Source organism: Daucus carota, chromosome 7 (assembly GCF_001625215.2).
Source record: "Daucus carota subsp. sativus chromosome 7, DH1 v3.0, whole genome shotgun sequence".
In the NCBI taxonomy this organism is placed as follows: Eukaryota; Viridiplantae; Streptophyta; class Magnoliopsida; order Apiales; family Apiaceae; genus Daucus; species Daucus carota.
Genome location: NC_030387.2, coordinates 32,305,947 through 32,333,180, shown reverse-complemented (window position 1 = coordinate 32,333,180; position 27,234 = coordinate 32,305,947). Strand labels below are relative to the sequence as shown.

The following is a 27,234-nucleotide window of genomic DNA, read 5'->3' as shown; positions in this document are numbered from 1 at the left end:
TTCTTATAAGGATGAAATTCTTGATGTTGTGTGGCTGGGGATTGCGTGCTTATGCAACCTTGTGAGCCTAATAAGCCTCCCTATGTTGCTCGCGTGGAGAAATTAGAAGCTAACAACAAAGGTGAAACTACTGTTGAAGTAAGATGGTATTACAGGCCCGGGGAGGCTATTGGCGGCAGAAGACAGTTTCACCGGGAAAAGGAAGTGTTCCTCTCTGATCACTATGATTTCCAAAGTGCCGATACCATTATAGGAAAGTGTATTGTGCACTCATTTAAGGCTTATTGCGAGCTTGACCAAGTTGGTGTTGAGGATTACTACTCTCGCTTTGAGTACATAGCCTCCACTGGAGAATTTACATCGGATCGTGTTGCAGTGTGAGCATTCTATGACTCTTCATGGTTAATATGTCCCTTATTTTTGGTTAAAATGGTTCACAACTTTTTTGCATATTCTAAATTGAAGGTTCTGCAAGTGTGAGATGCCGTACAATCCTGACACACTAATGATACAATGCGACGAATGCCAAGACTGGTATGACCGTTAAATTTTGCTATATATGTTAATTCTAATTAGTTTCTATATGATTCTCTTTGTTATTAATAGTTTGAGATCAAATAATCCTTTATGGGCGTGCAGACAAAAATGATTATATATATCCATGTCCATATGCTAGAGCTGCAATTTCCTTTTTAATAGAAAAATTTCAAGACGGAGCCTTACTATTGTCTGGTTTAGGGGATAAGTGGACTTATATTTATACGAATTTTTTTAGATGTTGTACACGCTATTTGTAGGTACCATCCAGCTTGCGTCAAAATGACAACTGCTCGGGCAAGGCAGCTGAGCAGCTATGTCTGTGATGAGTGTGCCTGATTTGAAGAACTCTCCTTGCTAGGTATGACTACACTTGAGCATTTTGACCTCTTTTTGTATCTTTTGTGTACCTCCTTTTTCTTTTCTTCTCTGTGTAATCTAGTCAGTGTTATGCATTTCACACAACTTAGTGTTGCTTGCATTTCTTAACACCGATTTGAGGGTCATCGGGTGTTATCAGTTCTTAACAATCTTTTGTATGTTAAACTAATGAGAGAAAGTAAAATCACTAAATGTCTACCCTAGAATCCTTATTTCAAACGGAACCTTTTTCAAACTCCTGTAATTACATAGCACTATCACATCTGTAGGGAATTACATGTATAAAGTGAATAACAAATAGCCACAAATCTTATATTGTTATACATGATCTTAAGATGCTAATTATCTTTGTAGGTGGCTTTCAAATTCTCAACCCCGTATTTGCAGGTCTATGTGATTGTAGAAGGAGCCCCTCCCTGGTGCATGAGCAGGTGTTCAAATTTATGATATGATAAAGATTATGGTTAAGTTGTATTATGCCTACACTCCATGGGTTAGAAATAATTAGGATTTAAGTTTCTTTTTCAAAATCTATGATGTTCTTACTAACTTGTTTATCTTTTATGGTTGTTGATCAAATATATATATTGATTGGAGCAAGATTGAACATGGCTCATTGAAAATGAGATATTTTATGTGAAATCAAACTTCATGAGTTAGAAATAATTGGGATTCAAGTTTATTCTTTAAAATGAATTTTATCAACTTTTATGTTAAACACAAAATGAATTTGCTGAACCAAGACATCCTATGCTCAAATGTAATTCCATACTAATTTTCTAAATATAAATGTTCATTTAGACTATGAAGCTGAGTATCTAAAATTATATTCAATATGTCAAATCGATAATAATGAAGATTTGTTAATATATGAGCTTTGCGTCGTTCTTTTTTTTGATATATGAATCATAATATGTAACAGTAAATTTTAAATTTATGCGTGTAGTGAACTTAAGATAAAATCTTCGATAATTCATGTTTTTAATCCTACATATTGAGTAGAGATTACCAAATATACATAATAAATTAACAAATCTCACCCTAAGAATTTATCATTTTATAAATTTCAAAAAAATCAAAGAGTCTTGAACAAGAGAACAATTTAATAGATTTCATATAATATCTTATAAATATCATCATATCTTTAAGCATCTTTGCAAATCTTGATTAAATACCTGAAGATGAATTAAAATCAGCATCGAAGAATAACATTATTTCAATACGAATTTAATACATCTGGATTACAATAATCAAAAGATTTTTAATAGATTTGAATTGAATACACCAGTAAGATTAGAAATTATAAATTATATCAAGAATGAGCACACTTCTCCCCGGTATACTAAACTACCTCTTCACTCTTAAACAACGTTTCCTAACAAATTTGGTGATTTTGATTAGAAAGGTTTAACTTTCAATGGCAAAGACAAAAGATGTCAACCAAAACTCCATTTCTTACCCTGTTAGAGGAAGCAACCAAGTTATCAAAGGTGATCTCTCTATTTCCCCTCCTCTCCCTTCATCCATCTCTCCCTTTCATTTTCTCACCCTCATCCCTCTTTCCCTCTCCTTCTCTCCATTTTTCTCTCCGCTCATCCTCCCCCTCCCCCCCGAAACATTAGATACGATGTGTGCTATAATTTGATTTTTGATTCATCATGGTTTGTGTTGATGTAGTCCAATATGCATACATGATACATCACCTTTGTAGTTTATATTTGGGCAGCAAGTCCTCTTTACCATAATGATTTTTTTTGTTTTAAATTCTAATAAGAATTTTTAACACATAGATTTCTTTTTATCAAATTTTTTGTTGGTATATATAAGTGCAAATTAATTAAGTTCTCTTTTCTGTGAAACTCTTAATTGAAGGGAGTACGTGATGTGTATGATTTTATTTATTTGTCCTTTAAGACAGTACTAATATTTGAGCACACTAGCTTCAAACCAAAAACCCTTTCTTGTTTTATAAGCATAAATTTTGTCATTGTAAAGTTATTGAGGTCAAATTTTTGCCGTTGAAAAGTGTATGTCAATATACATGTTGGCCTCGAGGAGAGGAAGTGTATTGTTTCTTATATCGATGAAATTCTTGATGTTATGTAGCTGGGGATTGCGTGCTTATGCAACCTTGTGAGCCTAATAAGCCACCCTATGTTGCTCGCGTGGAGAAATTAGAAGCTAACAACAAAGGTGAAACTACTGTCGAAGTAAGATGGTATTATAGGCCTGAGGAGGCTATTGGTGGCAGAAGACAGTTTCACGGGGAAAAGGAAGTGTTCCTCTCTGATCACTATGATTTCCAAAGTGCCAATACCATTATAGGGAAGTGTATTGTGCACTCGTTTAAGGCTTATTGCGAGCTTGAAGAAGTTGCTGTTGAGGATTACTACTCTCGCTTTGAGTACCAAGCTTCCTCTGGAGAATTTACAACGGATCGTGTTGCAGTGTGAGAATTTTATGACTCTTCCTGGTTAATATATCCCTTATTTTTGGTTAAATTGGTTCACAACGTTTTTGCATATTCTAAACTGAAGGTTCTGCAAGTGTGAAATGCCGTACAATCCTGACACCCTAATGATACAGTGCGACGAATGCCAAGACTGGTATGACCGTTAAATTTTGCTATATATGTTAATTTTAGTTAGTTTTTATATGCATTATCTTTTTTATTAATAGTTATTTGAGACAAATTTCATATGCTAGAGCTGCAATTTCCTTTTTAATAGAAAAGTTTCAAGATGGAGCCTTACCATAGTCTATTTTACGGTATAAGTGGACTTATATATTTATAGGCATTTTAGATGTTGTACACGCTATTTGTAGGTACCATCCAGCTTGCGTCAAAATGACAACTGCTCGGGCAAGGCAGCTGAGCAGCTATGTCTGTGATGAGTGTTCCTGATTTGAAGAACTCTCCTTGCCAGGTATATGACTATACTTAAGCATTTTGACCTCTTTTTGTATCTTTTGTGTACCTCCTTTTTCTTTTCTTCTCTGTGTAATCTAGTCAGTGTTATGCATTTCACACAACTCAGTGTTGCTTGCATTTCTTAACACCGATTTGAGGGTCATCGGGTGTTATCAGTTCTTAACAATCTTTTGTATGTTGAACTAATGAGAGAAAGTAAAATCACTAAATGTCTATCCTAGAATCCTTATGTCGTCAAACGGAACCTTTTTCAAACTCCTGTAATTACAAAGCACTATCACATCTGTAGGGAATTACATGTATAAAGTGAATAAGAAATAGCCACAAATCTTATATTGTTATAATGATCTTAACATGCTAATTATCTTTGTAGGTGGCCTTCAAATGCTCAACCCCATATTTGCAGGTCTATGTGATTGTAGAAGGAGCCCCTCCCTGGTGCATGAGCAGGTGTTCGAATTTATGATATGATAAAGATTATGGTTAAGTTGTATTATGCCTACACTCCATGGGTTAGAAATAATTAGGATTTAAGTTTCTTTTTCAAAATCTATGATGTTCTTACTAACTTGTTTATCTTTTATGGTTGTTGATCAAATATATATATTGATTGGAGCAAGATTGAACATGGCTCATTGAAAATGAGATATTTTATGTGAAATCAAACTTCATGAGTTAGAAATAATTGGGATTCAAGTTTATTCTTTAAAATGAATTTTATCAACTTTTATGTTAAACACAAAATGAATTTGCTGAACCAAGACATCCTATGCTCAAATGTAATTCCATACTAATTTTCTAAATATAAATGTTCATTTAGACTATGAAGCTGAGTATCTAAAATTATATTCAATATGTCAAATCGATAATAATGAAGATTTGTTAATATATGAGCTTTGCGTCGTTCTTTTTTTTGATATATGAATCATAATATGTAACAGTAAATTTTAAATTTATGCGTGTAGTGAACTTAAGATAAAATCTTCGATAATTCATGTTTTTAATCCTACATATTGAGTAGAGATTACCAAATATACATAATAAATTAACAAATCTCACCCTAAGAATTTATCATTTTATAAATTTCAAAAAAATCAAAGAGTCTTGAACAAGAGAACAATTTAATAGATTTCATATAATATCTTATAAATATCATCATATCTTTAAGCATCTTTGCAAATCTTGATTAAATACCTGAAGATGAATTAAAATCAGCATCGAAGAATAACATTATTTCAATACGAATTTAATACATCTGGATTACAATAATCAAAAGATTTTTAATAGATTTGAATTGAATACACCAGTAAGATTAGAAATTATAAATTATATCAAGAATGAGCACACTTCTCCCCGGTATACTAAACTACCTCTTCACTCTTAAACAACGTTTCCTAACAAATTTGGTGATTTTGATTAGAAAGGTTTAACTTTCAATGGCAAAGACAAAAGATGTCAACCAAAACTCCATTTCTTACCCTGTTAGAGGAAGCAACCAAGTTATCAAAGGTGATCTCTCTATTTCCCCTCCTCTCCCTTCATCCATCTCTCCCTTTCATTTTCTCACCCTCATCCCTCTTTCCCTCTCCTTCTCTCCATTTTTCTCTCCGCTCATCCTCCCCCTCCCCCCCGAAACATTAGATACGATGTGTGCTATAATTTGATTTTTGATTCATCATGGTTTGTGTTGATGTAGTCCAATATGCATACATGATACATCACCTTTGTAGTTTATATTTGGGCAGCAAGTCCTCTTTACCATAATGATTTTTTTTTGTTTTAAATTCTAATAAGAATTTTTAACACATAGATTTCTTTTTATCAAATTTTTTGTTGGTATATATAAGTGCAAATTAATTAAGTTCTCTTTTCTGTGAAACTCTTAATTGAAGGGAGTACGTGATGTGTATGATTTTATTTATTTGTCCTTTAAGACAGTACTAATATTTGAGCACACTAGCTTCAAACCAAAAACCCTTTCTTGTTTTATAAGCATAAATTTTGTCATTGTAAAGTTATTGAGGTCAAATTTTTGCCGTTGAAAAGTGTATGTCAATATACATGTTGGCCTCGAGGAGAGGAAGTGTATTGTTTCTTATATCGATGAAATTCTTGATGTTATGTAGCTGGGGATTGCGTGCTTATGCAACCTTGTGAGCCTAATAAGCCACCCTATGTTGCTCGCGTGGAGAAATTAGAAGCTAACAACAAAGGTGAAACTACTGTCGAAGTAAGATGGTATTATAGGCCTGAGGAGGCTATTGGTGGCAGAAGACAGTTTCACGGGGAAAAGGAAGTGTTCCTCTCTGATCACTATGATTTCCAAAGTGCCAATACCATTATAGGGAAGTGTATTGTGCACTCGTTTAAGGCTTATTGCGAGCTTGAAGAAGTTGCTGTTGAGGATTACTACTCTCGCTTTGAGTACCAAGCTTCCTCTGGAGAATTTACAACGGATCGTGTTGCAGTGTGAGAATTTTATGACTCTTCCTGGTTAATATATCCCTTATTTTTGGTTAAATTGGTTCACAACGTTTTTGCATATTCTAAACTGAAGGTTCTGCAAGTGTGAAATGCCGTACAATCCTGACACCCTAATGATACAGTGCGACGAATGCCAAGACTGGTATGACCGTTAAATTTTGCTATATATGTTAATTTTAGTTAGTTTTTATATGCATTATCTTTTTTATTAATAGTTATTTGAGACAAATTTCATATGCTAGAGCTGCAATTTCCTTTTAATAGAAAAGTTTCAAGATGGAGCCTTACCATAGTCTATTTTACGGTATAAGTGGACTTATATATTTATAGGCATTTTAGATGTTGTACACGCTATTTGTAGGTACCATCCAGCTTGCGTCAAAATGACAACTGCTCGGGCAAGGCAGCTGAGCAGCTATGTCTGTGATGAGTGTTCCTGATTTGAAGAACTCTCCTTGCCAGGTATATGACTATACTTAAGCATTTTGACCTCTTTTTGTATCTTTTGTGTACCTCCTTTTTCTTTTCTTCTCTGTGTAATCTAGTCAGTGTTATGCATTTCACACAACTCAGTGTTGCTTGCATTTCTTAACACCGATTTGAGGGTCATCGGGTGTTATCAGTTCTTAACAATCTTTTGTATGTTGAACTAATGAGAGAAAGTAAAATCACTAAATGTCTATCCTAGAATCCTTATGTCGTCAAACGGAACCTTTTTCAAACTCCTGTAATTACAAAGCACTATCACATCTGTAGGGAATTACATGTATAAAGTGAATAAGAAATAGCCACAAATCTTATATTGTTATAATGATCTTAACATGCTAATTATCTTTGTAGGTGGCCTTCAAATGCTCAACCCCATATTTGCAGGTCTATGTGATTGTAGAAGGAGCCCCTCCCTGGTGCATGAGCAGGTGTTCGAATTTATGATATGATAAAGATTATGGTTAAGTTGTATTATGCCTACACTCCATGGGTTAGAAATAATTAGGATTTAAGTTTCTTTTTCAAAATCTATGATGTTCTTACTAACTTGTTTATCTTTTATGGTTGTTGATCAAATATATATATTGATTGGAGCAAGATTGAACATGGCTCATTGAAAATGAGATATTTTATGTGAAATCAAACTTCATGAGTTAGAAATAATTGGGATTCAAGTTTATTCTTTAAAATGAATTTTATCAACTTTTATGTTAAACACAAAATGAATTTGCTGAACCAAGACATCCTATGCTCAAATGTAATTCCATACTAATTTTCTAAATATAAATGTTCATTTAGACTATGAAGCTGAGTATCTAAAATTATATTCAATATGTCAAATCGATAATAATGAAGATTTGTTAATATATGAGCTTTGCGTCGTTCTTTTTTTTGATATATGAATCATAATATGTAACAGTAAATTTTAAATTTATGCGTGTAGTGAACTTAAGATAAAATCTTCGATAATTCATGTTTTTAATCCTACATATTGAGTAGAGATTACCAAATATACATAATAAATTAACAAATCTCACCCTAAGAATTTATCATTTTATAAATTTCAAAAAAATCAAAGAGTCTTGAACAAGAGAACAATTTAATAGATTTCATATAATATCTTATAAATATCATCATATCTTTAAGCATCTTTGCAAATCTTGATTAAATACCTGAAGATGAATTAAAATCAGCATCGAAGAATAACATTATTTCAATACGAATTTAATACATCTGGATTACAATAATCAAAAGATTTTTAATAGATTTGAATTGAATACACCAGTAAGATTAGAAATTATAAATTATATCAAGAATGAGCACACTTCTCCCCGGTATACTAAACTACCTCTTCACTCTTAAACAACGTTTCCTAACAAATTTGGTGATTTTGATTAGAAAGGTTTAACTTTCAATGGCAAAGACAAAAGATGTCAACCAAAACTCCATTTCTTACCCTGTTAGAGGAAGCAACCAAGTTATCAAAGGTGATCTCTCTATTTCCCCTCCTCTCCCTTCACCCATCTCTCCCTTTCATTTTCTCACCCTCATCCCTCTTTCCCTCTCCTTCTCTCCATTTTTCTCTCCGCTCATCCTCCCCCTCCCCCCCGAAACATTAGATACGATGTGTGCTATAATTTGATTTTTGATTCATCATGGTTTGTGTTGATGTAGTCCAATATGCATACATGATACATCACCTTTGTAGTTTCAAAGGTGATCTCTCTATTTCCCCTCCTCTCCCTTCATCCATCTCTCCCTTTCATTTTCTCACCCTCATCCCTCTTTCCCTCTCCTTCTCTCCATTTTTCTCTCCGCTCATCCTCCCCCTCCCCCCCGAAACATTAGATACGATGTGTGCTATAATTTGATTTTTGATTCATCATGGTTTGTGTTGATGTAGTCCAATATGCATACATGATACATCACCTTTGTAGTTTATATTTGGGCAGCAAGTCCTCTTTACCATAATGATTTTTTTTTGTTTTAAATTCTAATAAGAATTTTTAACACATAGATTTCTTTTTATCAAATTTTTTGTTGGTATATATAAGTGCAAATTAATTAAGTTCTCTTTTCTGTGAAACTCTTAATTGAAGGGAGTACGTGATGTGTATGATTTTATTTATTTGTCCTTTAAGACAGTACTAATATTTGAGCACACTAGCTTCAAACCAAAAACCCTTTCTTGTTTTATAAGCATAAATTTTGTCATTGTAAAGTTATTGAGGTCAAATTTTTGCCGTTGAAAAGTGTATGTCAATATACATGTTGGCCTCGAGGAGAGGAAGTGTATTGTTTCTTATATCGATGAAATTCTTGATGTTATGTAGCTGGGGATTGCGTGCTTATGCAACCTTGTGAGCCTAATAAGCCACCCTATGTTGCTCGCGTGGAGAAATTAGAAGCTAACAACAAAGGTGAAACTACTGTCGAAGTAAGATGGTATTATAGGCCTGAGGAGGCTATTGGTGGCAGAAGACAGTTTCACGGGGAAAAGGAAGTGTTCCTCTCTGATCACTATGATTTCCAAAGTGCCAATACCATTATAGGGAAGTGTATTGTGCACTCGTTTAAGGCTTATTGCGAGCTTGAAGAAGTTGCTGTTGAGGATTACTACTCTCGCTTTGAGTACCAAGCTTCCTCTGGAGAATTTACAACGGATCGTGTTGCAGTGTGAGAATTTTATGACTCTTCCTGGTTAATATATCCCTTATTTTTGGTTAAATTGGTTCACAACGTTTTTGCATATTCTAAACTGAAGGTTCTGCAAGTGTGAAATGCCGTACAATCCTGACACCCTAATGATACAGTGCGACGAATGCCAAGACTGGTATGACCGTTAAATTTTGCTATATATGTTAATTTTAGTTAGTTTTTATATGCATTATCTTTTTTATTAATAGTTATTTGAGACAAATTTCATATGCTAGAGCTGCAATTTCCTTTTTAATAGAAAAGTTTCAAGATGGAGCCTTACCATAGTCTATTTTACGGTATAAGTGGACTTATATATTTATAGGCATTTTAGATGTTGTACACGCTATTTGTAGGTACCATCCAGCTTGCGTCAAAATGACAACTGCTCGGGCAAGGCAGCTGAGCAGCTATGTCTGTGATGAGTGTTCCTGATTTGAAGAACTCTCCTTGCCAGGTATATGACTATACTTAAGCATTTTGACCTCTTTTTGTATCTTTTGTGTACCTCCTTTTTCTTTTCTTCTCTGTGTAATCTAGTCAGTGTTATGCATTTCACACAACTCAGTGTTGCTTGCATTTCTTAACACCGATTTGAGGGTCATCGGGTGTTATCAGTTCTTAACAATCTTTTGTATGTTGAACTAATGAGAGAAAGTAAAATCACTAAATGTCTATCCTAGAATCCTTATGTCGTCAAACGGAACCTTTTTCAAACTCCTGTAATTACAAAGCACTATCACATCTGTAGGGAATTACATGTATAAAGTGAATAAGAAATAGCCACAAATCTTATATTGTTATAATGATCTTAACATGCTAATTATCTTTGTAGGTGGCCTTCAAATGCTCAACCCCATATTTGCAGGTCTATGTGATTGTAGAAGGAGCCCCTCCCTGGTGCATGAGCAGGTGTTCGAATTTATGATATGATAAAGATTATGGTTAAGTTGTATTATGCCTACACTCCATGGGTTAGAAATAATTAGGATTTAAGTTTCTTTTTCAAAATCTATGATGTTCTTACTAACTTGTTTATCTTTTATGGTTGTTGATCAAATATATATATTGATTGGAGCAAGATTGAACATGGCTCATTGAAAATGAGATATTTTATGTGAAATCAAACTTCATGAGTTAGAAATAATTGGGATTCAAGTTTATTCTTTAAAATGAATTTTATCAACTTTTATGTTAAACACAAAATGAATTTGCTGAACCAAGACATCCTATGCTCAAATGTAATTCCATACTAATTTTCTAAATATAAATGTTCATTTAGACTATGAAGCTGAGTATCTAAAATTATATTCAATATGTCAAATCGATAATAATGAAGATTTGTTAATATATGAGCTTTGCGTCGTTCTTTTTTTTGATATATGAATCATAATATGTAACAGTAAATTTTAAATTTATGCGTGTAGTGAACTTAAGATAAAATCTTCGATAATTCATGTTTTTAATCCTACATATTGAGTAGAGATTACCAAATATACATAATAAATTAACAAATCTCACCCTAAGAATTTATCATTTTATAAATTTCAAAAAAATCAAAGAGTCTTGAACAAGAGAACAATTTAATAGATTTCATATAATATCTTATAAATATCATCATATCTTTAAGCATCTTTGCAAATCTTGATTAAATACCTGAAGATGAATTAAAATCAGCATCGAAGAATAACATTATTTCAATACGAATTTAATACATCTGGATTACAATAATCAAAAGATTTTTAATAGATTTGAATTGAATACACCAGTAAGATTAGAAATTATAAATTATATCAAGAATGAGCACACTTCTCCCCGGTATACTAAACTACCTCTTCACTCTTAAACAACGTTTCCTAACAAATTTGGTGATTTTGATTAGAAAGGTTTAACTTTCAATGGCAAAGACAAAAGATGTCAACCAAAACTCCATTTCTTACCCTGTTAGAGGAAGCAACCAAGTTATCAAAGGTGATCTCTCTATTTCCCCTCCTCTCCCTTCATCCATCTCTCCCTTTCATTTTCTCACCCTCATCCCTCTTTCCCTCTCCTTCTCTCCATTTTTCTCTCCGCTCATCCTCCCCCTCCCCCCCGAAACATTAGATACGATGTGTGCTATAATTTGATTTTTGATTCATCATGGTTTGTGTTGATGTAGTCCAATATGCATACATGATACATCACCTTTGTAGTTTATATTTGGGCAGCAAGTCCTCTTTACCATAATGATTTTTTTTTGTTTTAAATTCTAATAAGAATTTTTAACACATAGATTTCTTTTTATCAAATTTTTTGTTGGTATATATAAGTGCAAATTAATTAAGTTCTGTGAAACTCTTAATTGAAGGGAGTACGTGATGTGTATGATTTTATTTATTTGTCCTTTAAGACAGTACTAATATTTGAGCACACTAGCTTCAAACCAAAAACCCTTTCTTGTTTTATAAGCATAAATTTTGTCATTGTAAAGTTATTGAGGTCAAATTTTTGCCGTTGAAAAGTGTATGTCAATATACATGTTGGCCTCGAGGAGAGGAAGTGTATTGTTTCTTATATCGATGAAATTCTTGATGTTATGTAGCTGGGGATTGCGTGCTTATGCAACCTTGTGAGCCTAATAAGCCACCCTATGTTGCTCGCGTGGAGAAATTAGAAGCTAACAACAAAGGTGAAACTACTGTCGAAGTAAGATGGTATTATAGGCCTGAGGAGGCTATTGGTGGCAGAAGACAGTTTCACGGGGAAAAGGAAGTGTTCCTCTCTGATCACTATGATTTCCAAAGTGCCAATACCATTATAGGGAAGTGTATTGTGCACTCGTTTAAGGCTTATTGCGAGCTTGAAGAAGTTGCTGTTGAGGATTACTACTCTCGCTTTGAGTACCAAGCTTCCTCTGGAGAATTTACAACGGATCGTGTTGCAGTGTGAGAATTTTATGACTCTTCCTGGTTAATATATCCCTTATTTTTGGTTAAATTGGTTCACAACGTTTTTGCATATTCTAAACTGAAGGTTCTGCAAGTGTGAAATGCCGTACAATCCTGACACCCTAATGATACAGTGCGACGAATGCCAAGACTGGTATGACCGTTAAATTTTGCTATATATGTTAATTTTAGTTAGTTTTTATATGCATTATCTTTTTATTAATAGTTATTTGAGACAAATTTCATATGCTAGAGCTGCAATTTCCTTTTTAATAGAAAAGTTTCAAGATGGAGCCTTACCATAGTCTATTTTACGGTATAAGTGGACTTATATATTTATAGGCATTTTAGATGTTGTACACGCTATTTGTAGGTACCATCCAGCTTGCGTCAAAATGACAACTGCTCGGGCAAGGCAGCTGAGCAGCTATGTCTGTGATGAGTGTTCCTGATTTGAAGAACTCTCCTTGCCAGGTATATGACTATACTTAAGCATTTTGACCTCTTTTTGTATCTTTTGTGTACCTCCTTTTTCTTTTCTTCTCTGTGTAATCTAGTCAGTGTTATGCATTTCACACAACTCAGTGTTGCTTGCATTTCTTAACACCGATTTGAGGGTCATCGGGTGTTATCAGTTCTTAACAATCTTTTGTATGTTGAACTAATGAGAGAAAGTAAAATCACTAAATGTCTATCCTAGAATCCTTATGTCGTCAAACGGAACCTTTTTCAAACTCCTGTAATTACAAAGCACTATCACATCTGTAGGGAATTACATGTATAAAGTGAATAAGAAATAGCCACAAATCTTATATTGTTATAATGATCTTAACATGCTAATTATCTTTGTAGGTGGCCTTCAAATGCTCAACCCCATATTTGCAGGTCTATGTGATTGTAGAAGGAGCCCCTCCCTGGTGCATGAGCAGGTGTTCGAATTTATGATATGATAAAGATTATGGTTAAGTTGTATTATGCCTACACTCCATGGGTTAGAAATAATTAGGATTTAAGTTTCTTTTTCAAAATCTATGATGTTCTTACTAACTTGTTTATCTTTTATGGTTGTTGATCAAATATATATATTGATTGGAGCAAGATTGAACATGGCTCATTGAAAATGAGATATTTTATGTGAAATCAAACTTCATGAGTTAGAAATAATTGGGATTCAAGTTTATTCTTTAAAATGAATTTTATCAACTTTTATGTTAAACACAAAATGAATTTGCTGAACCAAGACATCCTATGCTCAAATGTAATTCCATACTAATTTTCTAAATATAAATGTTCATTTAGACTATGAAGCTGAGTATCTAAAATTATATTCAATATGTCAAATCGATAATAATGAAGATTTGTTAATATATGAGCTTTGCGTCGTTCTTTTTTTTGATATATGAATCATAATATGTAACAGTAAATTTTAAATTTATGCGTGTAGTGAACTTAAGATAAAATCTTCGATAATTCATGTTTTTAATCCTACATATTGAGTAGAGATTACCAAATATACATAATAAATTAACAAATCCCACCCTAAGAATTTATCATTTTATAAATTTCAAAAAAATCAAAGAGTCTTGAACAAGAGAACAATTTAATAGATTTCATATAATATCTTATAAATATCATCATATCTTTAAGCATCTTTGCAAATCTTGATTAAATACCTGAAGATGAATTAAAATCAGCATCGAAGAATAACATTATTTCAATACGAATTTAATACATCTGGATTACAATAATCAAAAGATTTTAATAGATTTGAATTGAATACACCAGTAAGATTAGAATTATAAATTATATCAAGAATGAGCACACTTCTCCCCGGTATACTAACTACCTCTTCACTCTTAAACAACGTTTCCTAACAAATTTGGTGATTTTGATTAGAAAGGTTTAACTTTCAATGGCAAAGACAAAAGATGTCAACCAAAACTCCATTTCTTACCCTGTTAGAGGAAGCAACCAAGTTATCAAAGGTGATCTCTCTATTTCCCCTCCTCTCCCTTCACCCATCTCTCCCTTTCATTTTCTCACCCTCATCCCTCTTTCCCTCTCCTTCTCTCCATTTTTTCTCTCCGCTCATCCTCCCCCTCCCCCCCGAAACATTAGATACGATGTGTGCTATAATTTGATTTTTGATTCATCATGGTTTGTGTTGATGTAGTCCAATATGCATACATGATACATCACCTTTGTAGTTTATATTTGGGCAGCAAGTCCTCTTTACCATAATGATTTTTTTTTGTTTTAAATTCTAATAAGAATTTTTAACACATAGATTTCTTTTTATCAAATTTTTTGTTGGTATATATAAGTGCAAATTAATTAAGTTCTCTTTCTGTGAAACTCTTAATTGAAGGGAGTACGTGATGTGTATGATTTTATTTATTTGTCCTTTAAGACAGTACTAATATTTGAGCACACTAGCTTCAAACCAAAAACCCTTTCTTGTTTTATAAGCATAAATTTTGTCATTGTAAAGTTATTGAGGTCAAATTTTTGCCGTTGAAAAGTGTATGTCAATATACATGTTGGCCTCGAGGAGAGGAAGTGTATTGTTTCTTATATCGATGAAATTCTTGATGTTATGTAGCTGGGGATTGCGTGCTTATGCAACCTTGTGAGCCTAATAAGCCACCCTATGTTGCTCGCGTGGAGAAATTAGAAGCTAACAACAAAGGTGAAACTACTGTCGAAGTAAGATGGTATTATAGGCCTGAGGAGGCTATTGGTGGCAGAAGACAGTTTCACGGGGAAAAGGAAGTGTTCCTCTCTGATCACTATGATTTCCAAAGTGCCAATACCATTATAGGGAAGTGTATTGTGCACTCGTTTAAGGCTTATTGCGAGCTTGAAGAAGTTGCTGTTGAGGATTACTACTCTCGCTTTGAGTACCAAGCTTCCTCTGGAGAATTTACAACGGATCGTGTTGCAGTGTGAGAATTTTATGACTCTTCCTGGTTAATATATCCCTTATTTTGGTTAAATTGGTTCACAACGTTTTTGCATATTCTAAACTGAAGGTTCTGCAAGTGTGAAATGCCGTACAATCCTGACACCCTAATGATACAGTGCGACGAATGCCAAGACTGGTATGACCGTTAAATTTTGCTATATATGTTAATTTTAGTTAGTTTTTATATGCATTATCTTTTTTATTAATAGTTATTTGAGACAAATTTCATATGCTAGAGCTGCAATTTCCTTTTAATAGAAAAGTTTCAAGATGGAGCCTTACCATAGTCTATTTTACGGTATAAGTGGACTTATATATTTATAGGCATTTTAGATGTTGTACACGCTATTTGTAGGTACCATCCAGCTTGCGTCAAATGACAACTGCTCGGGCAAGGCAGCTGAGCAGCTATGTCTGTGATGAGTGTTCCTGATTTGAAGAACTCTCCTTGCCAGGTATATGACTATACTTAAGCATTTTGACCTCTTTTTGTATCTTTTGTGTACCTCCTTTTTCTTTTCTTCTCTGTGTAATCTAGTCAGTGTTATGCATTTCACACAACTCAGTGTTGCTTGCATTTCTTAACACCGATTTGAGGGTCATCGGGTGTTATCAGTTCTTAACAATCTTTTGTATGTTGAACTAATGAGAGAAAGTAAAATCACTAAATGTCTATCCTAGAATCCTTATGTCGTCAAACGGAACCTTTTTCAAACTCCTGTAATTACAAAGCACTATCACATCTGTAGGGAATTACATGTATAAAGTGAATAAGAAATAGCCACAAATCTTATATTGTTATAATGATCTTAACATGCTAATTATCTTTGTAGGTGGCCTTCAAATGCTCAACCCCATATTTGCAGGTCTATGTGATTGTAGAAGGAGCCCCTCCCTGGTGCATGAGCAGGTGTTCGAATTTATGATATGATAAAGATTATGGTTAAGTTGTATTATGCCTACACTCCATGGGTTAGAAATAATTAGGATTTAAGTTTCTTTTTCAAAATCTATGATGTTCTTACTAACTTGTTTATCTTTTATGGTTGTTGATCAAATATATATATTGATTGGAGCAAGATTGAACATGGCTCATTGAAAATGAGATATTTTATGTGAAATCAAACTTCATGAGTTAGAAATAATTGGGATTCAAGTTTATTCTTTAAAATGAATTTTATCAACTTTTATGTTAAACACAAAATGAATTTGCTGAACCAAGACATCCTATGCTCAAATGTAATTCCATACTAATTTTCTAAATATAAATGTTCATTTAGACTATGAAGCTGAGTATCTAAAATTATATTCAATATGTCAAATCGATAATAATGAAGATTTGTTAATATATGAGCTTTGCGTCGTTCTTTTTTTTGATATATGAATCATAATATGTAACAGTAAATTTTAAATTTATGCGTGTAGTGAACTTAAGATAAAATCTTCGATAATTCATGTTTTTAATCCTACATATTGAGTAGAGATTACCAAATATACATAATAAATTAACAAATCCCACCCTAAGAATTTATCATTTATAAATTTCAAAAAATCAAAGAGTCTTGAACAAGAGAACAATTTAATAGATTTCATATAATATCTTATAAATATCATCATATCTTTAAGCATCTTTGCAAATCTTGATTAAATACCTGAAGATGAATTAAAATCAGCATCGAAGAATAACATTATTTCAATACGAATTTAATACATCTGGATTACAATAATCAAAAGATTTTTAATAGATTTGAATTGAATACACCAGTAAGATTAGAAATTATAAATTATATCAAGAATGAGCACACTTCTCCCCGGTATACTAAACTACCTCTTCACTCTTAACAACGTTTCCTAACAAATTTGGTGATTTTGATTAGAAAGGTTTAACTTTCAATGGCAAAGACAAAAGATGTCAACCAAAACTCCATTTCTTACCCTGTTAGAGGAAGCAACCAAGTTATCAAAGGTGATCTCTCTATTTCCCCTCCTCTCCCTTCACCCATCTCTCCCTTTCATTTTCTCACCCTCATCCCTCTTTCCCTCTCCTTCTCTCCATTTTTCTCTCCGCTCATCCTCCCCCTCCCCCCCGAAACATTAGATACGATGTGTGCTATAATTTGATTTTTGATTCATCATGGTTTGTGTTGATGTAGTCCAATATGCATACATGATACATCACCTTTGTAGTTTATATTTGGGCAGCAAGTCCTCTTTACCATAATGATTTTTTTTTGTTTTAAATTCTAATAAGAATTTTAACACATAGATTTCTTTTTATCAAATTTTTTGTTGGTATATATAAGTGCAAATTAATTAAGTTCTCTTTCTGTGAAACTCTTAATTGAAGGGAGTACGTGATGTGTATGATTTTATTTATTTGTCCTTTAAGACAGTACTAATATTTGAGCACACTAGCTTCAAACCAAAAAACCCTTTCTTGTTTTATAAGCATAAATTTTGTCATTGTAAAGTTATTGAGGTCAAATTTTTGCCGTTGAAAAGTGTATGTCAATATACATGTTGGCCTCGAGGAGAGGAAGTGTATTGTTTCTTATATCGATGAAATTCTTGATGTTATGTAGCTGGGGATTGCGTGCTTATGCAACCTTGTGAGCCTAATAAGCCACCCTATGTTGCTCGCGTGGAGAAATTAGAAGCTAACAACAAAGGTGAAACTACTGTCGAAGTAAGATGGTATTATAGGCCTGAGGAGGCTATTGGTGGCAGAAGACAGTTTCACGGGGAAAAGGAAGTGTTCCTCTCTGATCACTATGATTTCCAAAGTGCCAATACCATTATAGGGAAGTGTATTGTGCACTCGTTTAAGGCTTATTGCGAGCTTGAAGAAGTTGCTGTTGAGGATTACTACTCTCGCTTGAGTACCAAGCTTCCTCTGGAGAATTTACAACGATCGTGTTGCAGTGTGAGAATTTTATGACTCTTCCTGGTTAATATATCCCTTATTTTGGTTAAATTGGTTCACAACGTTTTTGCATATTCTAAACTGAAGGTTCTGCAAGTGTGAAATGCCGTACAATCCTGACACCCTAATGATACAGTGCGACGAATGCCAAGACTGGTATGACCGTTAATTTTGCTATATATGTTAATTTTAGTTAGTTTTTATATGCATTATCTTTTTATTAATAGTTATTTGAGACAAATTTCATATGCTAGAGCTGCAATTTCCTTTTTAATAGAAAGTTTCAAGATGGAGCCTTACCATAGTCTATTTTACGGTATAAGTGGACTTATATATTTATAGGCATCTTAGATGTTGTACACGCTATTTGTAGGTACCATCCAGCTTGCGTCAAAATGACAACTGCTCGGGCAAGGCAGCTGAGCAGCTATGTCTGTGATGAGTGTTCCTGATTTGAAGAACTCTCCTTGCCAGGTATATGACTATACTTAAGCATTTTGACCTCTTTTTGTATCTTTTGTGTACCTCCTTTTTCTTTTCTTCTCTGTGTAATCTAGTCAGTGTTATGCATTTCACACAACTCAGTGTTGCTTGCATTTCTTAACACCGATTTGAGGGTCATCGGGTGTTATCAGTTCTTAACAATCTTTTGTATGTTGAACTAATGAGAGAAAGTAAATCACTAAATGTCTATCCTAGAATCCTTATGTCGTCAAACGGAACCTTTTTCAAACTCCTGTAATTACAAAGCACTATCACATCTGTAGGGAATTACATGTATAAAGTGAATAAGAAAATAGCCACAAATCTTATATTGTTATAATGATCTTAACATGCTAATTATCTTTGTAGGTGGCCTTCAAATGCTCAACCCCATATTTGCAGGTCTATGTGATTGTAGAAGGAGCCCTCCCTGGTGCATGAGCAGGTGTTCGAATTATGATATGATAAAGATTATGGTTAAGTGTATTATGCCTACACTCCATGGGTTAGAAATAATTAGGATTTAAGTTTCTTTTTCAAAATCTATGATGTTCTTACTAACTTGTTTATCTTTTATGGTTGTTGATCAAATATATATATTGATTGGAGCAAGATTGAACATGGCTCATTGAAAATGAGATATTTTATGTGAAATCAAACTTCATGAGTTAGAAATAATTGGATTCAAGTTTATTCTTTAAATGAATTTTATCAACTTTTATGTTAAACACAAATGAATTTGCTGAACCAAGACATCCTATGCTCAAATGTAATTCCATACTAATTTCTAAATATAAATGTTCATTTAGACTATGAAGCTGATATCTAAAATTATATTCAATATGTCAAATCGATAATAATGAAGATTGTTAATATATGAGCTTTGCGTCGTTCTTTTTTTTGATATATGAATCATAATATGTAACAGTAAATTTTAAATTTATGCGTGTAGTGAACTTAAGATAAAATCTTCGATAATTCATGTTTTTAATCCTACATATTGAGTAGAGATTACCAAATATACATAATAAATTAACAAATCTCACCCTAAGAATTTATCATTTTATAAATTCAAAAAATCAAAGAGTCTTGAACAAGAGAACAATTTAATAGATTTCATATAATATCTTATAAATATCATCATATCTTTAAGCATCTTTGCAAATCTTGATTAATACCTGAAGATGAATTAAAATCAGCATCGAGAATAACATTATTTCAATACGAATTTAATACATCTGGATTACAATAAGCAAAAGATTTTTAATAGATTTGAATTGAATACACCAGTAAGATTAGAAATTATAAATTATATCAAGAATGAGCACACTTCTCCCGGTATACTAAACTACCTCTTCACTCTTAAACACGTTTCCTAACAATTTGGTGATTTTGATTAGAAAGGTTTAACTTTCAATGGCAAAGACAAAAGATGTCAACCAAAACTCCATTTCTTACCCTGTTAGAGGAAGCAACCAGTTATCAAAGGTGATCTCTCTATTTCCCCTCCTCTCCCTTCATCCATCTCTCCCTTTCATTTTCTCACCCTCATCCCTCTTTCCCTCTCCTTCTCTCCATTTTTCTCTCCGCTCATACTCCCCTCCCCCCCGAAACATTAGATACGATGTGTGCTATAATTTGATTTTTGATTCATCATGGTTTGTGTTGATGTAGTCCAATATGCATACATGATACATCACCTTTGTAGTTTATATTTGGGCAGCAAGTCCTCTTTACCATAATGATTTTTTTTTTGTTTTAAATTCTAATAAGAATTTTTAACACATAGATTTCTTTTTATCAAATTTTTGTTGGTATATATAAGTGCAAATTAATTAAGTTCTCTTTTCTGTGAAACTCTTAATTGAAGGGAGTACGTGATGTGTATGATTTTATTTATTTGTCCTTTAAGACAGTACTAATATTTGAGCACACTAGCTTCAAACCAAAAACCCTTTCTTGTTTTATAAGCATAAATTTTGTCATTGTAAAGTTATTGAGGTCAAATTTTTGCCGTTGAAAAGTGTATGTCAATATACATGTTGGCCTCGAGGAGAGGAAGTGTATTGTTTCTTATATCGATGAAATTCTTGATGTTATGTAGCTGGGGATTGCGTGCTTATGCAACCTTGTGAGCCTAATAAGCCACCCTATGTTGCTCGCGTGGAGAAATTAGAAGCTAACAACAAAGGTGAAACTACTGTCGAAGTAAGATGGTATTATAGGCCTGAGGAGGCTATTGGTGGCAGAAGACAGTTTCACGGGGAAAAGGAAGTGTTCCTCTCTGATCACTATGATTTCCAAAGTGCCAATACCATTATAGGGAAGTGTATTGTGCACTCGTTTAAGGCTTATTGCGAGCTTGAAGAAGTTGCTGTTGAGGATTACTACTCTCGCTTTGAGTACCAAGCTTCCTCTGGAGAATTTACAACGGATCGTGTTGCAGTGTGAGAATTTTATGACTCTTCCTGGTTAATATATCCCTTATTTTTGGTTAAATTGGTTCACAACGTTTTTGCATATTCTAAACTGAAGGTTCTGCAAGTGTGAAATGCCGTACAATCCTGACACCCTAATGATACAGTGCGACGAATGCCAAGACTGGTATGACCGTTAAATTTTGCTATATATGTTAATTTTAGTTAGTTTTTATATGCATTATCTTTTTTATTAATAGTTATTTGAGACAAATTTCATATGCTAGAGCTGCAATTTCCTTTTTAATAGAAAAGTTTCAAGATGGAGCCTTACCATAGTCTATTTTACGGTATAAGTGGACTTTATATTTATAGGCATTTTAGATGTTGTACACGCTATTTGTAGGTACCATCCAGCTTGCGTCAAAATGACAACTGCTCGGGCAAGGCAGCTGAGCAGCTATGTCTGTGATGAGTGTTCCTGATTTGAAGAACTCTCCTTGCCAGGTATATGACTATACTTAAGCATTTTGACCTCTTTTTGTATCTTTTGTGTACCTCCTTTTTCTTTTCTTCTCTGTGTAATCTAGTCAGTGTTATGCATTTCACACAACTCAGTGTTGCTTGCATTTCTTAACACCGATTTGAGGGTCATCGGGTGTTATCAGTTCTTAACAATCTTTTGTATGTTGAACTAATGAGAGAAAGTAAAATCACTAAATGTCTATCCTAGAATCCTTATGTCGTCAAACGGAACCTTTTTCAAACTCCTGTAATTACAAAGCACTATCACATCTGTAGGGAATTACATGTATAAAGTGAATAAGAAATAGCCACAAATCTTATATTGTTATAATGATCTTAACATGCTAATTATCTTTGTAGGTGGCCTTCAAATGCTCAACCCCATATTTGCAGGTCTATGTGATTGTAGAAGGAGCCCCTCCCTGGTGCATGAGCAGGTGTTCGAATTTATGATATGATAAAGATTATGGTTAAGTTGTATTATGCCTACACTCCATGGGTTAGAAATAATTAGGATTTAAGTTTCTTTTTCAAAATCTATGATGTTCTTACTAACTTGTTTATCTTTTATGGTTGTTGATCAAATATATATTGATTGGAGCAAGATTGAACATGGCTCATTGAAAATGAGATATTTTATGTGAAATCAAACTTCATGAGTTAGAAATAATTGGGATTCAAGTTTATTCTTTAAAATGAATTTTATCAACTTTTATGTTAAACACAAAATGAATTTGCTGAACCAAGACATCCTATGCTCAAATGTAATTCCATACTAATTTTCTAAATATAAATGTTCATTTAGACTATGAAGCTGAGTATCTAAAATTATATTCAATATGTCAAATCGATAATAATGAAGATTTGTTAATATATGAGCTTTGCGTCGTTCTTTTTTTTTGATATATGAATCATAATATGTAACAGTAAATTTTAAATTTATGCGTGTAGTGAACTTAAGATAAAATCTTCGATAATTCATGTTTTTAATCCTACATATTGAGTAGAGATTACCAAATATACATAATAATTAACAAATCTCACCCTAAGAATTTATCATTTTATAAATTTCAAAAAAATCAAAGAGTCTTGAACAAGAGAACAATTTAATAGATTTCATATAATATCTTATAAATATCATCATATCTTTAAGCATCTTTGCAAATCTTGATTAAATACCTGAAGATGAATTAAAATCAGCATCGAAGAATAACATTATTTCAATACGAATTTAATACATCTGGATTACAATAATCAAAAGATTTTTAATAGATTTGAATTGAATACACCAGTAAGATTAGAAATTATAAATTATATCAAGAATGAGCACACTTCTCCCCGGTATACTAAACTACCTCTTCACTCTTAAACAACGTTTCCTAACAAATTTGGTGATTTTGATTAGAAAGGTTTAACTTTCAATGGCAAAGACAAAAGATGTCAACCAAAACTCCATTTCTTACCCTGTTAGAGGAAGCAACCAAGTTATCAAAGGTGATCTCTCTATTTCCCCTCCTCTCCCTTCATCCATCTCTCCCTTTCATTTTCTCACCCTCATCCCTCTTTCCCTCTCCTTCTCTCCATTTTTCTCTCCGCTCATCCTCCCCCTCCCCCCCGAAACATTAGATACGATGTGTGCTATAATTTGATTTTTGATTCATCATGGTTTGTGTTGATGTAGTCCAATATGCATACATGATACATCACCTTTGTAGTTTATATTTGGGCAGCAAGTCCTCTTTACCATAATGATTTTTTTTTGTTTTAAATTCTAATAAGAATTTTTAACACATAGATTTCTTTTTATCAAATTTTTTGTTGGTATATATAAGTGCAAATTAATTAAGTTCTCTTTTCTGTGAAACTCTTAATTGAAGGGAGTACGTGATGTGTATGATTTTATTTATTTGTCCTTTAAGACAGTACTAATATTTGAGCACACTAGCTTCAAACCAAAAACCCTTTCTTGTTTTATAAGCATAAATTTTGTCATTGTAAAGTTATTGAGGTCAAATTTTTGCCGTTGAAAAGTGTATGTCAATATACATGTTGGCCTCGAGGAGAGGAAGTGTATTGTTTCTTATATCGATGAAATTCTTGATGTTATGTAGCTGGGGATTGCGTGCTTATGCAACCTTGTGAGCCTAATAAGCCACCCTATGTTGCTCGCGTGGAGAAATTAGAAGCTAACAACAAGGTGAAACTACTGTCGAAGTAAGATGGTATTATAGGCCTGAGGAGGCTATTGGTGGCAGAAGACAGTTTCACGGGGAAAAGGAAGTGTTCCTCTCTGATCACTATGATTTCCAAAGTGCCAATACCATTATAGGGAAGTGTATTGTGCACTCGTTTAAGGCTTATTGCGAGCTTGAAGAAGTTGCTGTTGAGGATTACTACTCTCGCTTTGAGTACCAAGCTTCCTCTGGAGAATTTACAACGGATCGTGTTGCAGTGTGAGAATTTTATGACTCTTCCTGGTTAATATATCCCTTATTTTTGGTTAAATTGGTTCACAACGTTTTTGCATATTCTAAACTGAAGGTTCTGCAAGTGTGAAATGCCGTACAATCCTGACACCCTAATGATACAGTGCGACGAATGCCAAGACTGGTATGACCGTTAAATTTTGCTATATATGTTAATTTTAGTTAGTTTTTATATGCATTATCTTTTTTATTAATAGTTATTTGAGACAAATTTCATATGCTAGAGCTGCAATTTCCTTTTTAATAGAAAAGTTTCAAGATGGAGCCTTACCATAGTCTATTTTACGGTATAAGTGGACTTATATATTTATAGGCATTTTAGATGTTGTACACGCTATTTGTAGGTACCATCCAGCTTGCGTCAAAATGACAACTGCTCGGGCAAGGCAGCTGAGCAGCTATGTCTGTGATGAGTGTTCCTGATTTGAAGAACTCTCCTTGCCAGGTATATGACTATACTTAAGCATTTTGACCTCTTTTTGTATCTTTTGTGTACCTCCTTTTTCTTTTCTTCTCTGTGTAATCTAGTCAGTGTTATGCATTTCACACAACTCAGTGTTGCTTGCATTTCTTAACACCGATTTGAGGGTCATCGGGTGTTATCAGTTCTTAACAATCTTTTGTATGTTGAACTAATGAGAGAAAGTAAAATCACTAAATGTCTATCCTAGAATCCTTATGTCGTCAAACGGAACCTTTTTCAAACTCCTGTAATTACAAAGCACTATCACATCTGTAGGGAATTACATGTATAAGTGAATAAGAAATAGCCACAAATCTTATATTGTTATAATGATCTTAACATGCTAATTATCTTTGTAGGTGGCCTTCAAATGCTCAACCCCATATTTGCAGGTCTATGTGATTGTAGAAGGAGCCCCTCCCTGGTGCATGAGCAGGTGTTCGAATTTATGATATGATAAAGATTATGGTTAAGTTGTATTATGCCTACACTCCATGGGTTAGAAATAATTAGGATTTAAGTTTCTTTTTCAAAATCTATGATGTTCTTACTAACTTGTTTATCTTTTATGGTTGTTGATCAAAATATATATATTGATTGGAGCAAGATTGAACATGGCTCATTGAAAATGAGATATTTTATGTGAAATCAAACTTCATGAGTTAGAAATAATTGGGATTCAAGTTTATTCTTTAAAATGAATTTTATCAACTTTTATGTTAAACACAAATGAATTTGCTGAACCAAGACATCCTATGCTCAAATGTAATTCCATACTAATTTCTAAATATAAATGTTCATTTAGACTATGAAGCTGAGTATCTAAAATTATATTCAATATGTCAAATCGATATAATGAAGATTTGTTAATATATGAGCTTTGCGTCGTTCTTTTTTTGATATATGAATCATAATGTAACAGTAAATTTTTAAATTTATGCGTGTAGTGAACTTAAGATAAAATCTTCGATAATTCATGTTTTTAATCCTACATATTGAGTAGAGATTACCAAATATACATAATAAATTAACAAATCTCACCCTAAGAATTTATCATTTTATAAATTTCAAAAAAATCAAAGAGTCTTGAACAAGAGAACAATTTAATAGATTTCATATAATATCTTATAAATATCATCATATCTTTAAGCATCTTTGCAAATCTTGATTAAATACCTGAAGATGAATTAAAATCAGCATCGAAGAATAACATTATTTCAATACGAATTTAATACATCTGGATTACAATAATCAAAAGATTTTTAATAGATTTGAATTGAATACACCAGTAAGATTAGAAATTATAAATTATATCAAGAATGAGCACACTTCTCCCCGGTATACTAAACTACCTCTTCACTCTTAAACAACGTTTCCTAACAAATTTGGTGATTTTGATTAGAAAGGTTTAACTTTCAATGGCAAAGACAAAAGATGTCAACCAAAACTCCATTTCTTACCCTGTTAGAGGAAGCAACCAAGTTATCAAAGGTGATCTCTCTATTTCCCCTCCTCTCCCTTCATCCATCTCTCCCTTTCATTTTCTCACCCTCATCCCTCTTTCCCTCTCCTTCTCTCCATTTTTCTCTCCGCTCATCCTCCCCCTCCCCCCCGAAACATTAGATACGATGTGTGCTATAATTTGATTTTTGATTCATCATGGTTTGTGTTGATGTAGTCCAATATGCATACATGATACATCACCTTTGTAGTTTATATTTGGGCAGCAAGTCCTCTTTACCATAATGATTTTTTTTGTTTTAATTCTAATAAGAATTTTTTAACACATAGATTTCTTTTTATCAAATTTTTTGTTGGTATATATAAGTGCAAATTAATTAAGTTCTCTTTTCTTCTGTGAAACTCTTAATTGAAGGGAGTACGTGATGTGTATGATTTTATTTATTTGTCCTTTAAGACAGTACTAATATTTGAGCACACTAGCTTCAAACTAAAAACCCTTTCTTGTTTTATAAGCATAAATTTTGTCATTGTAAAGTTATTGAGGTCAAATTTTTGCCGTTGAAAGTGTATGTCAATATACATGTTGGCCTCGAGGAGAGGAAGTGTATTGTTTCTTATATCGATGAAATTCTTGATGTTATGTAGCTGGGGATTGCGTGCTTATGCAACCTTGTGAGCCTAATAAGCCACCCTATGTTGCTCGCGTGGAGAAATTAGAAGCTAACAACAAAGGTGAAACTACTGTCGAAGTAAGATGGTATTATAGGCCTGAGGAGGCTATTGGTGGCAGAAGACAGTTTCACGGGGAAAAGGAAGTGTTCCTCTCTGATCACTATGATTTCCAAAGTGCCAATACCATTATAGGGAAGTGTATTGTGCACTCGTTTAAGGCTTATTGCGAGCTGAAGAAGTTGCTGTTGAGGATTACTACTCTCGCTTTGAGTACCAAGCTTCCTCTGGAGAATTTACAACGGATCGTGTTGCAGTGTGAGAATTTTATGACTCTTCCTGGTTAATATATCCCTTATTTTGGTTAAATTGGTTCACAACGTTTTTGCATA

General features: G+C 33.2%; 7 protein-coding genes and 2 pseudogenes across 7 annotated transcripts; all 9 read left to right on the top strand.

Annotated features, from left to right (window-relative positions):
* Positions 1-27: 27 nt before the first annotated feature.
* On the top strand, positions 28-876 carry LOC108201680 (chromatin remodeling protein EBS-like; the record flags this gene model as incomplete). Its single annotated transcript, XM_017369967.2, has 3 exons — positions 28-377; positions 466-534; positions 798-876. Coding segments are annotated over 3 exons (498 nt in total), but the record flags the coding sequence as incomplete, so codon positions are not given.
* A 1,459-nt stretch (positions 877-2,335) lies between these two features.
* On the top strand, positions 2,336-3,823 carry LOC135148066 (chromatin remodeling protein EBS-like). Its single transcript, XM_064082315.1, has 4 exons — positions 2,336-2,408; positions 3,025-3,367; positions 3,456-3,524; positions 3,745-3,823. The coding sequence occupies exons 1-4, from the start codon at positions 2,336-2,338 to the stop codon at positions 3,821-3,823; spliced, it is 564 nt and encodes a 187-aa protein (XP_063938385.1).
* A 1,463-nt stretch (positions 3,824-5,286) lies between these two features.
* Positions 5,287-6,774, top strand: LOC135148068 (chromatin remodeling protein EBS-like). The gene is made up of 4 exons (XM_064082317.1): positions 5,287-5,359; positions 5,977-6,319; positions 6,408-6,476; positions 6,696-6,774. The coding sequence occupies exons 1-4, from the start codon at positions 5,287-5,289 to the stop codon at positions 6,772-6,774; spliced, it is 564 nt and encodes a 187-aa protein (XP_063938387.1).
* Positions 6,775-8,237: 1,463 nt separating this feature from the next.
* Positions 8,238-9,955, top strand: LOC135148065 (chromatin remodeling protein EBS-like). Its single transcript, XM_064082314.1, has 4 exons — positions 8,238-8,310; positions 9,157-9,499; positions 9,588-9,656; positions 9,877-9,955. The coding sequence occupies exons 1-4, from the start codon at positions 8,238-8,240 to the stop codon at positions 9,953-9,955; spliced, it is 564 nt and encodes a 187-aa protein (XP_063938384.1).
* Positions 9,956-11,418: 1,463 nt separating this feature from the next.
* Positions 11,419-12,899, top strand: LOC135148073 (chromatin remodeling protein EBS-like). The gene is made up of 4 exons (XM_064082326.1): positions 11,419-11,491; positions 12,102-12,444; positions 12,533-12,601; positions 12,821-12,899. The coding sequence occupies exons 1-4, from the start codon at positions 11,419-11,421 to the stop codon at positions 12,897-12,899; spliced, it is 564 nt and encodes a 187-aa protein (XP_063938396.1).
* Positions 12,900-14,359: 1,460 nt separating this feature from the next.
* Positions 14,360-15,792, top strand: LOC135147722 (chromatin remodeling protein EBS-like). Its single transcript, XM_064080993.1, has 4 exons — positions 14,360-14,432; positions 15,050-15,392; positions 15,480-15,548; positions 15,768-15,792. Exons 1-4 carry the CDS (start codon positions 14,360-14,362, stop codon positions 15,790-15,792), a joined length of 510 nt encoding a protein of 169 aa, XP_063937063.1.
* Positions 15,793-17,305: 1,513 nt separating this feature from the next.
* LOC135147641 (chromatin remodeling protein EBS-like) lies at positions 17,306-18,787 on the top strand (annotated as a pseudogene).
* Positions 18,788-20,234: 1,447 nt separating this feature from the next.
* LOC135148075 (chromatin remodeling protein EBS-like) lies at positions 20,235-21,720 on the top strand. The gene is made up of 4 exons (XM_064082327.1): positions 20,235-20,316; positions 20,923-21,265; positions 21,354-21,422; positions 21,642-21,720. The coding sequence occupies exons 1-4, from the start codon at positions 20,235-20,237 to the stop codon at positions 21,718-21,720; spliced, it is 573 nt and encodes a 190-aa protein (XP_063938397.1).
* Positions 21,721-23,181: 1,461 nt separating this feature from the next.
* LOC135148069 (chromatin remodeling protein EBS-like) lies at positions 23,182-24,669 on the top strand (annotated as a pseudogene).
* The last annotated feature ends 2,565 nt before the right edge of the window (positions 24,670-27,234 follow it).

Bases quoted from the DNA above. Each gene is read 5' to 3' on its own strand.
- LOC135147722 (XM_064080993.1), top strand. From the start codon at position 14,360: ATGGCAAAGACAAAAGATGTCAACCAAAACTCCATTTCTTACCCTGTT. The intron at 15,393-15,479 runs GTGAGAATTTTA...TCTAAACTGAAG, and splicing joins ACAACGGATCGTGTTGCAGT to GTTCTGCAAGTGTGAAATGC. The intron at 15,549-15,767 runs GTATGACCGTTA...CGCTATTTGTAG, and splicing joins TGCGACGAATGCCAAGACTG to GTACCATCCAGCTTGCGTCA.
- LOC135148065 (XM_064082314.1), top strand. From the start codon at position 8,238: ATGGCAAAGACAAAAGATGTCAACCAAAACTCCATTTCTTACCCTGTT. The intron at 9,500-9,587 runs GTGAGAATTTTA...TCTAAACTGAAG, and splicing joins ACAACGGATCGTGTTGCAGT to GTTCTGCAAGTGTGAAATGC. The intron at 9,657-9,876 runs GTATGACCGTTA...CGCTATTTGTAG, and splicing joins TGCGACGAATGCCAAGACTG to GTACCATCCAGCTTGCGTCA.
- LOC135148075 (XM_064082327.1), top strand. From the start codon at position 20,235: ATGGCAAAGACAAAAGATGTCAACCAAAACTCCATTTCTTACCCTGTT. The intron at 20,317-20,922 runs TATTTCCCCTCC...GATGTTATGTAG, and splicing joins GTTATCAAAGGTGATCTCTC to CTGGGGATTGCGTGCTTATG. The intron at 21,423-21,641 runs GTATGACCGTTA...CGCTATTTGTAG, and splicing joins TGCGACGAATGCCAAGACTG to GTACCATCCAGCTTGCGTCA.
- LOC135148066 (XM_064082315.1), top strand. From the start codon at position 2,336: ATGGCAAAGACAAAAGATGTCAACCAAAACTCCATTTCTTACCCTGTT. The intron at 3,368-3,455 runs GTGAGAATTTTA...TCTAAACTGAAG, and splicing joins ACAACGGATCGTGTTGCAGT to GTTCTGCAAGTGTGAAATGC. The intron at 3,525-3,744 runs GTATGACCGTTA...CGCTATTTGTAG, and splicing joins TGCGACGAATGCCAAGACTG to GTACCATCCAGCTTGCGTCA.
- LOC135148068 (XM_064082317.1), top strand. From the start codon at position 5,287: ATGGCAAAGACAAAAGATGTCAACCAAAACTCCATTTCTTACCCTGTT. The intron at 6,320-6,407 runs GTGAGAATTTTA...TCTAAACTGAAG, and splicing joins ACAACGGATCGTGTTGCAGT to GTTCTGCAAGTGTGAAATGC. The intron at 6,477-6,695 runs GTATGACCGTTA...CGCTATTTGTAG, and splicing joins TGCGACGAATGCCAAGACTG to GTACCATCCAGCTTGCGTCA.
- LOC135148073 (XM_064082326.1), top strand. From the start codon at position 11,419: ATGGCAAAGACAAAAGATGTCAACCAAAACTCCATTTCTTACCCTGTT. The intron at 12,445-12,532 runs GTGAGAATTTTA...TCTAAACTGAAG, and splicing joins ACAACGGATCGTGTTGCAGT to GTTCTGCAAGTGTGAAATGC. The intron at 12,602-12,820 runs GTATGACCGTTA...CGCTATTTGTAG, and splicing joins TGCGACGAATGCCAAGACTG to GTACCATCCAGCTTGCGTCA.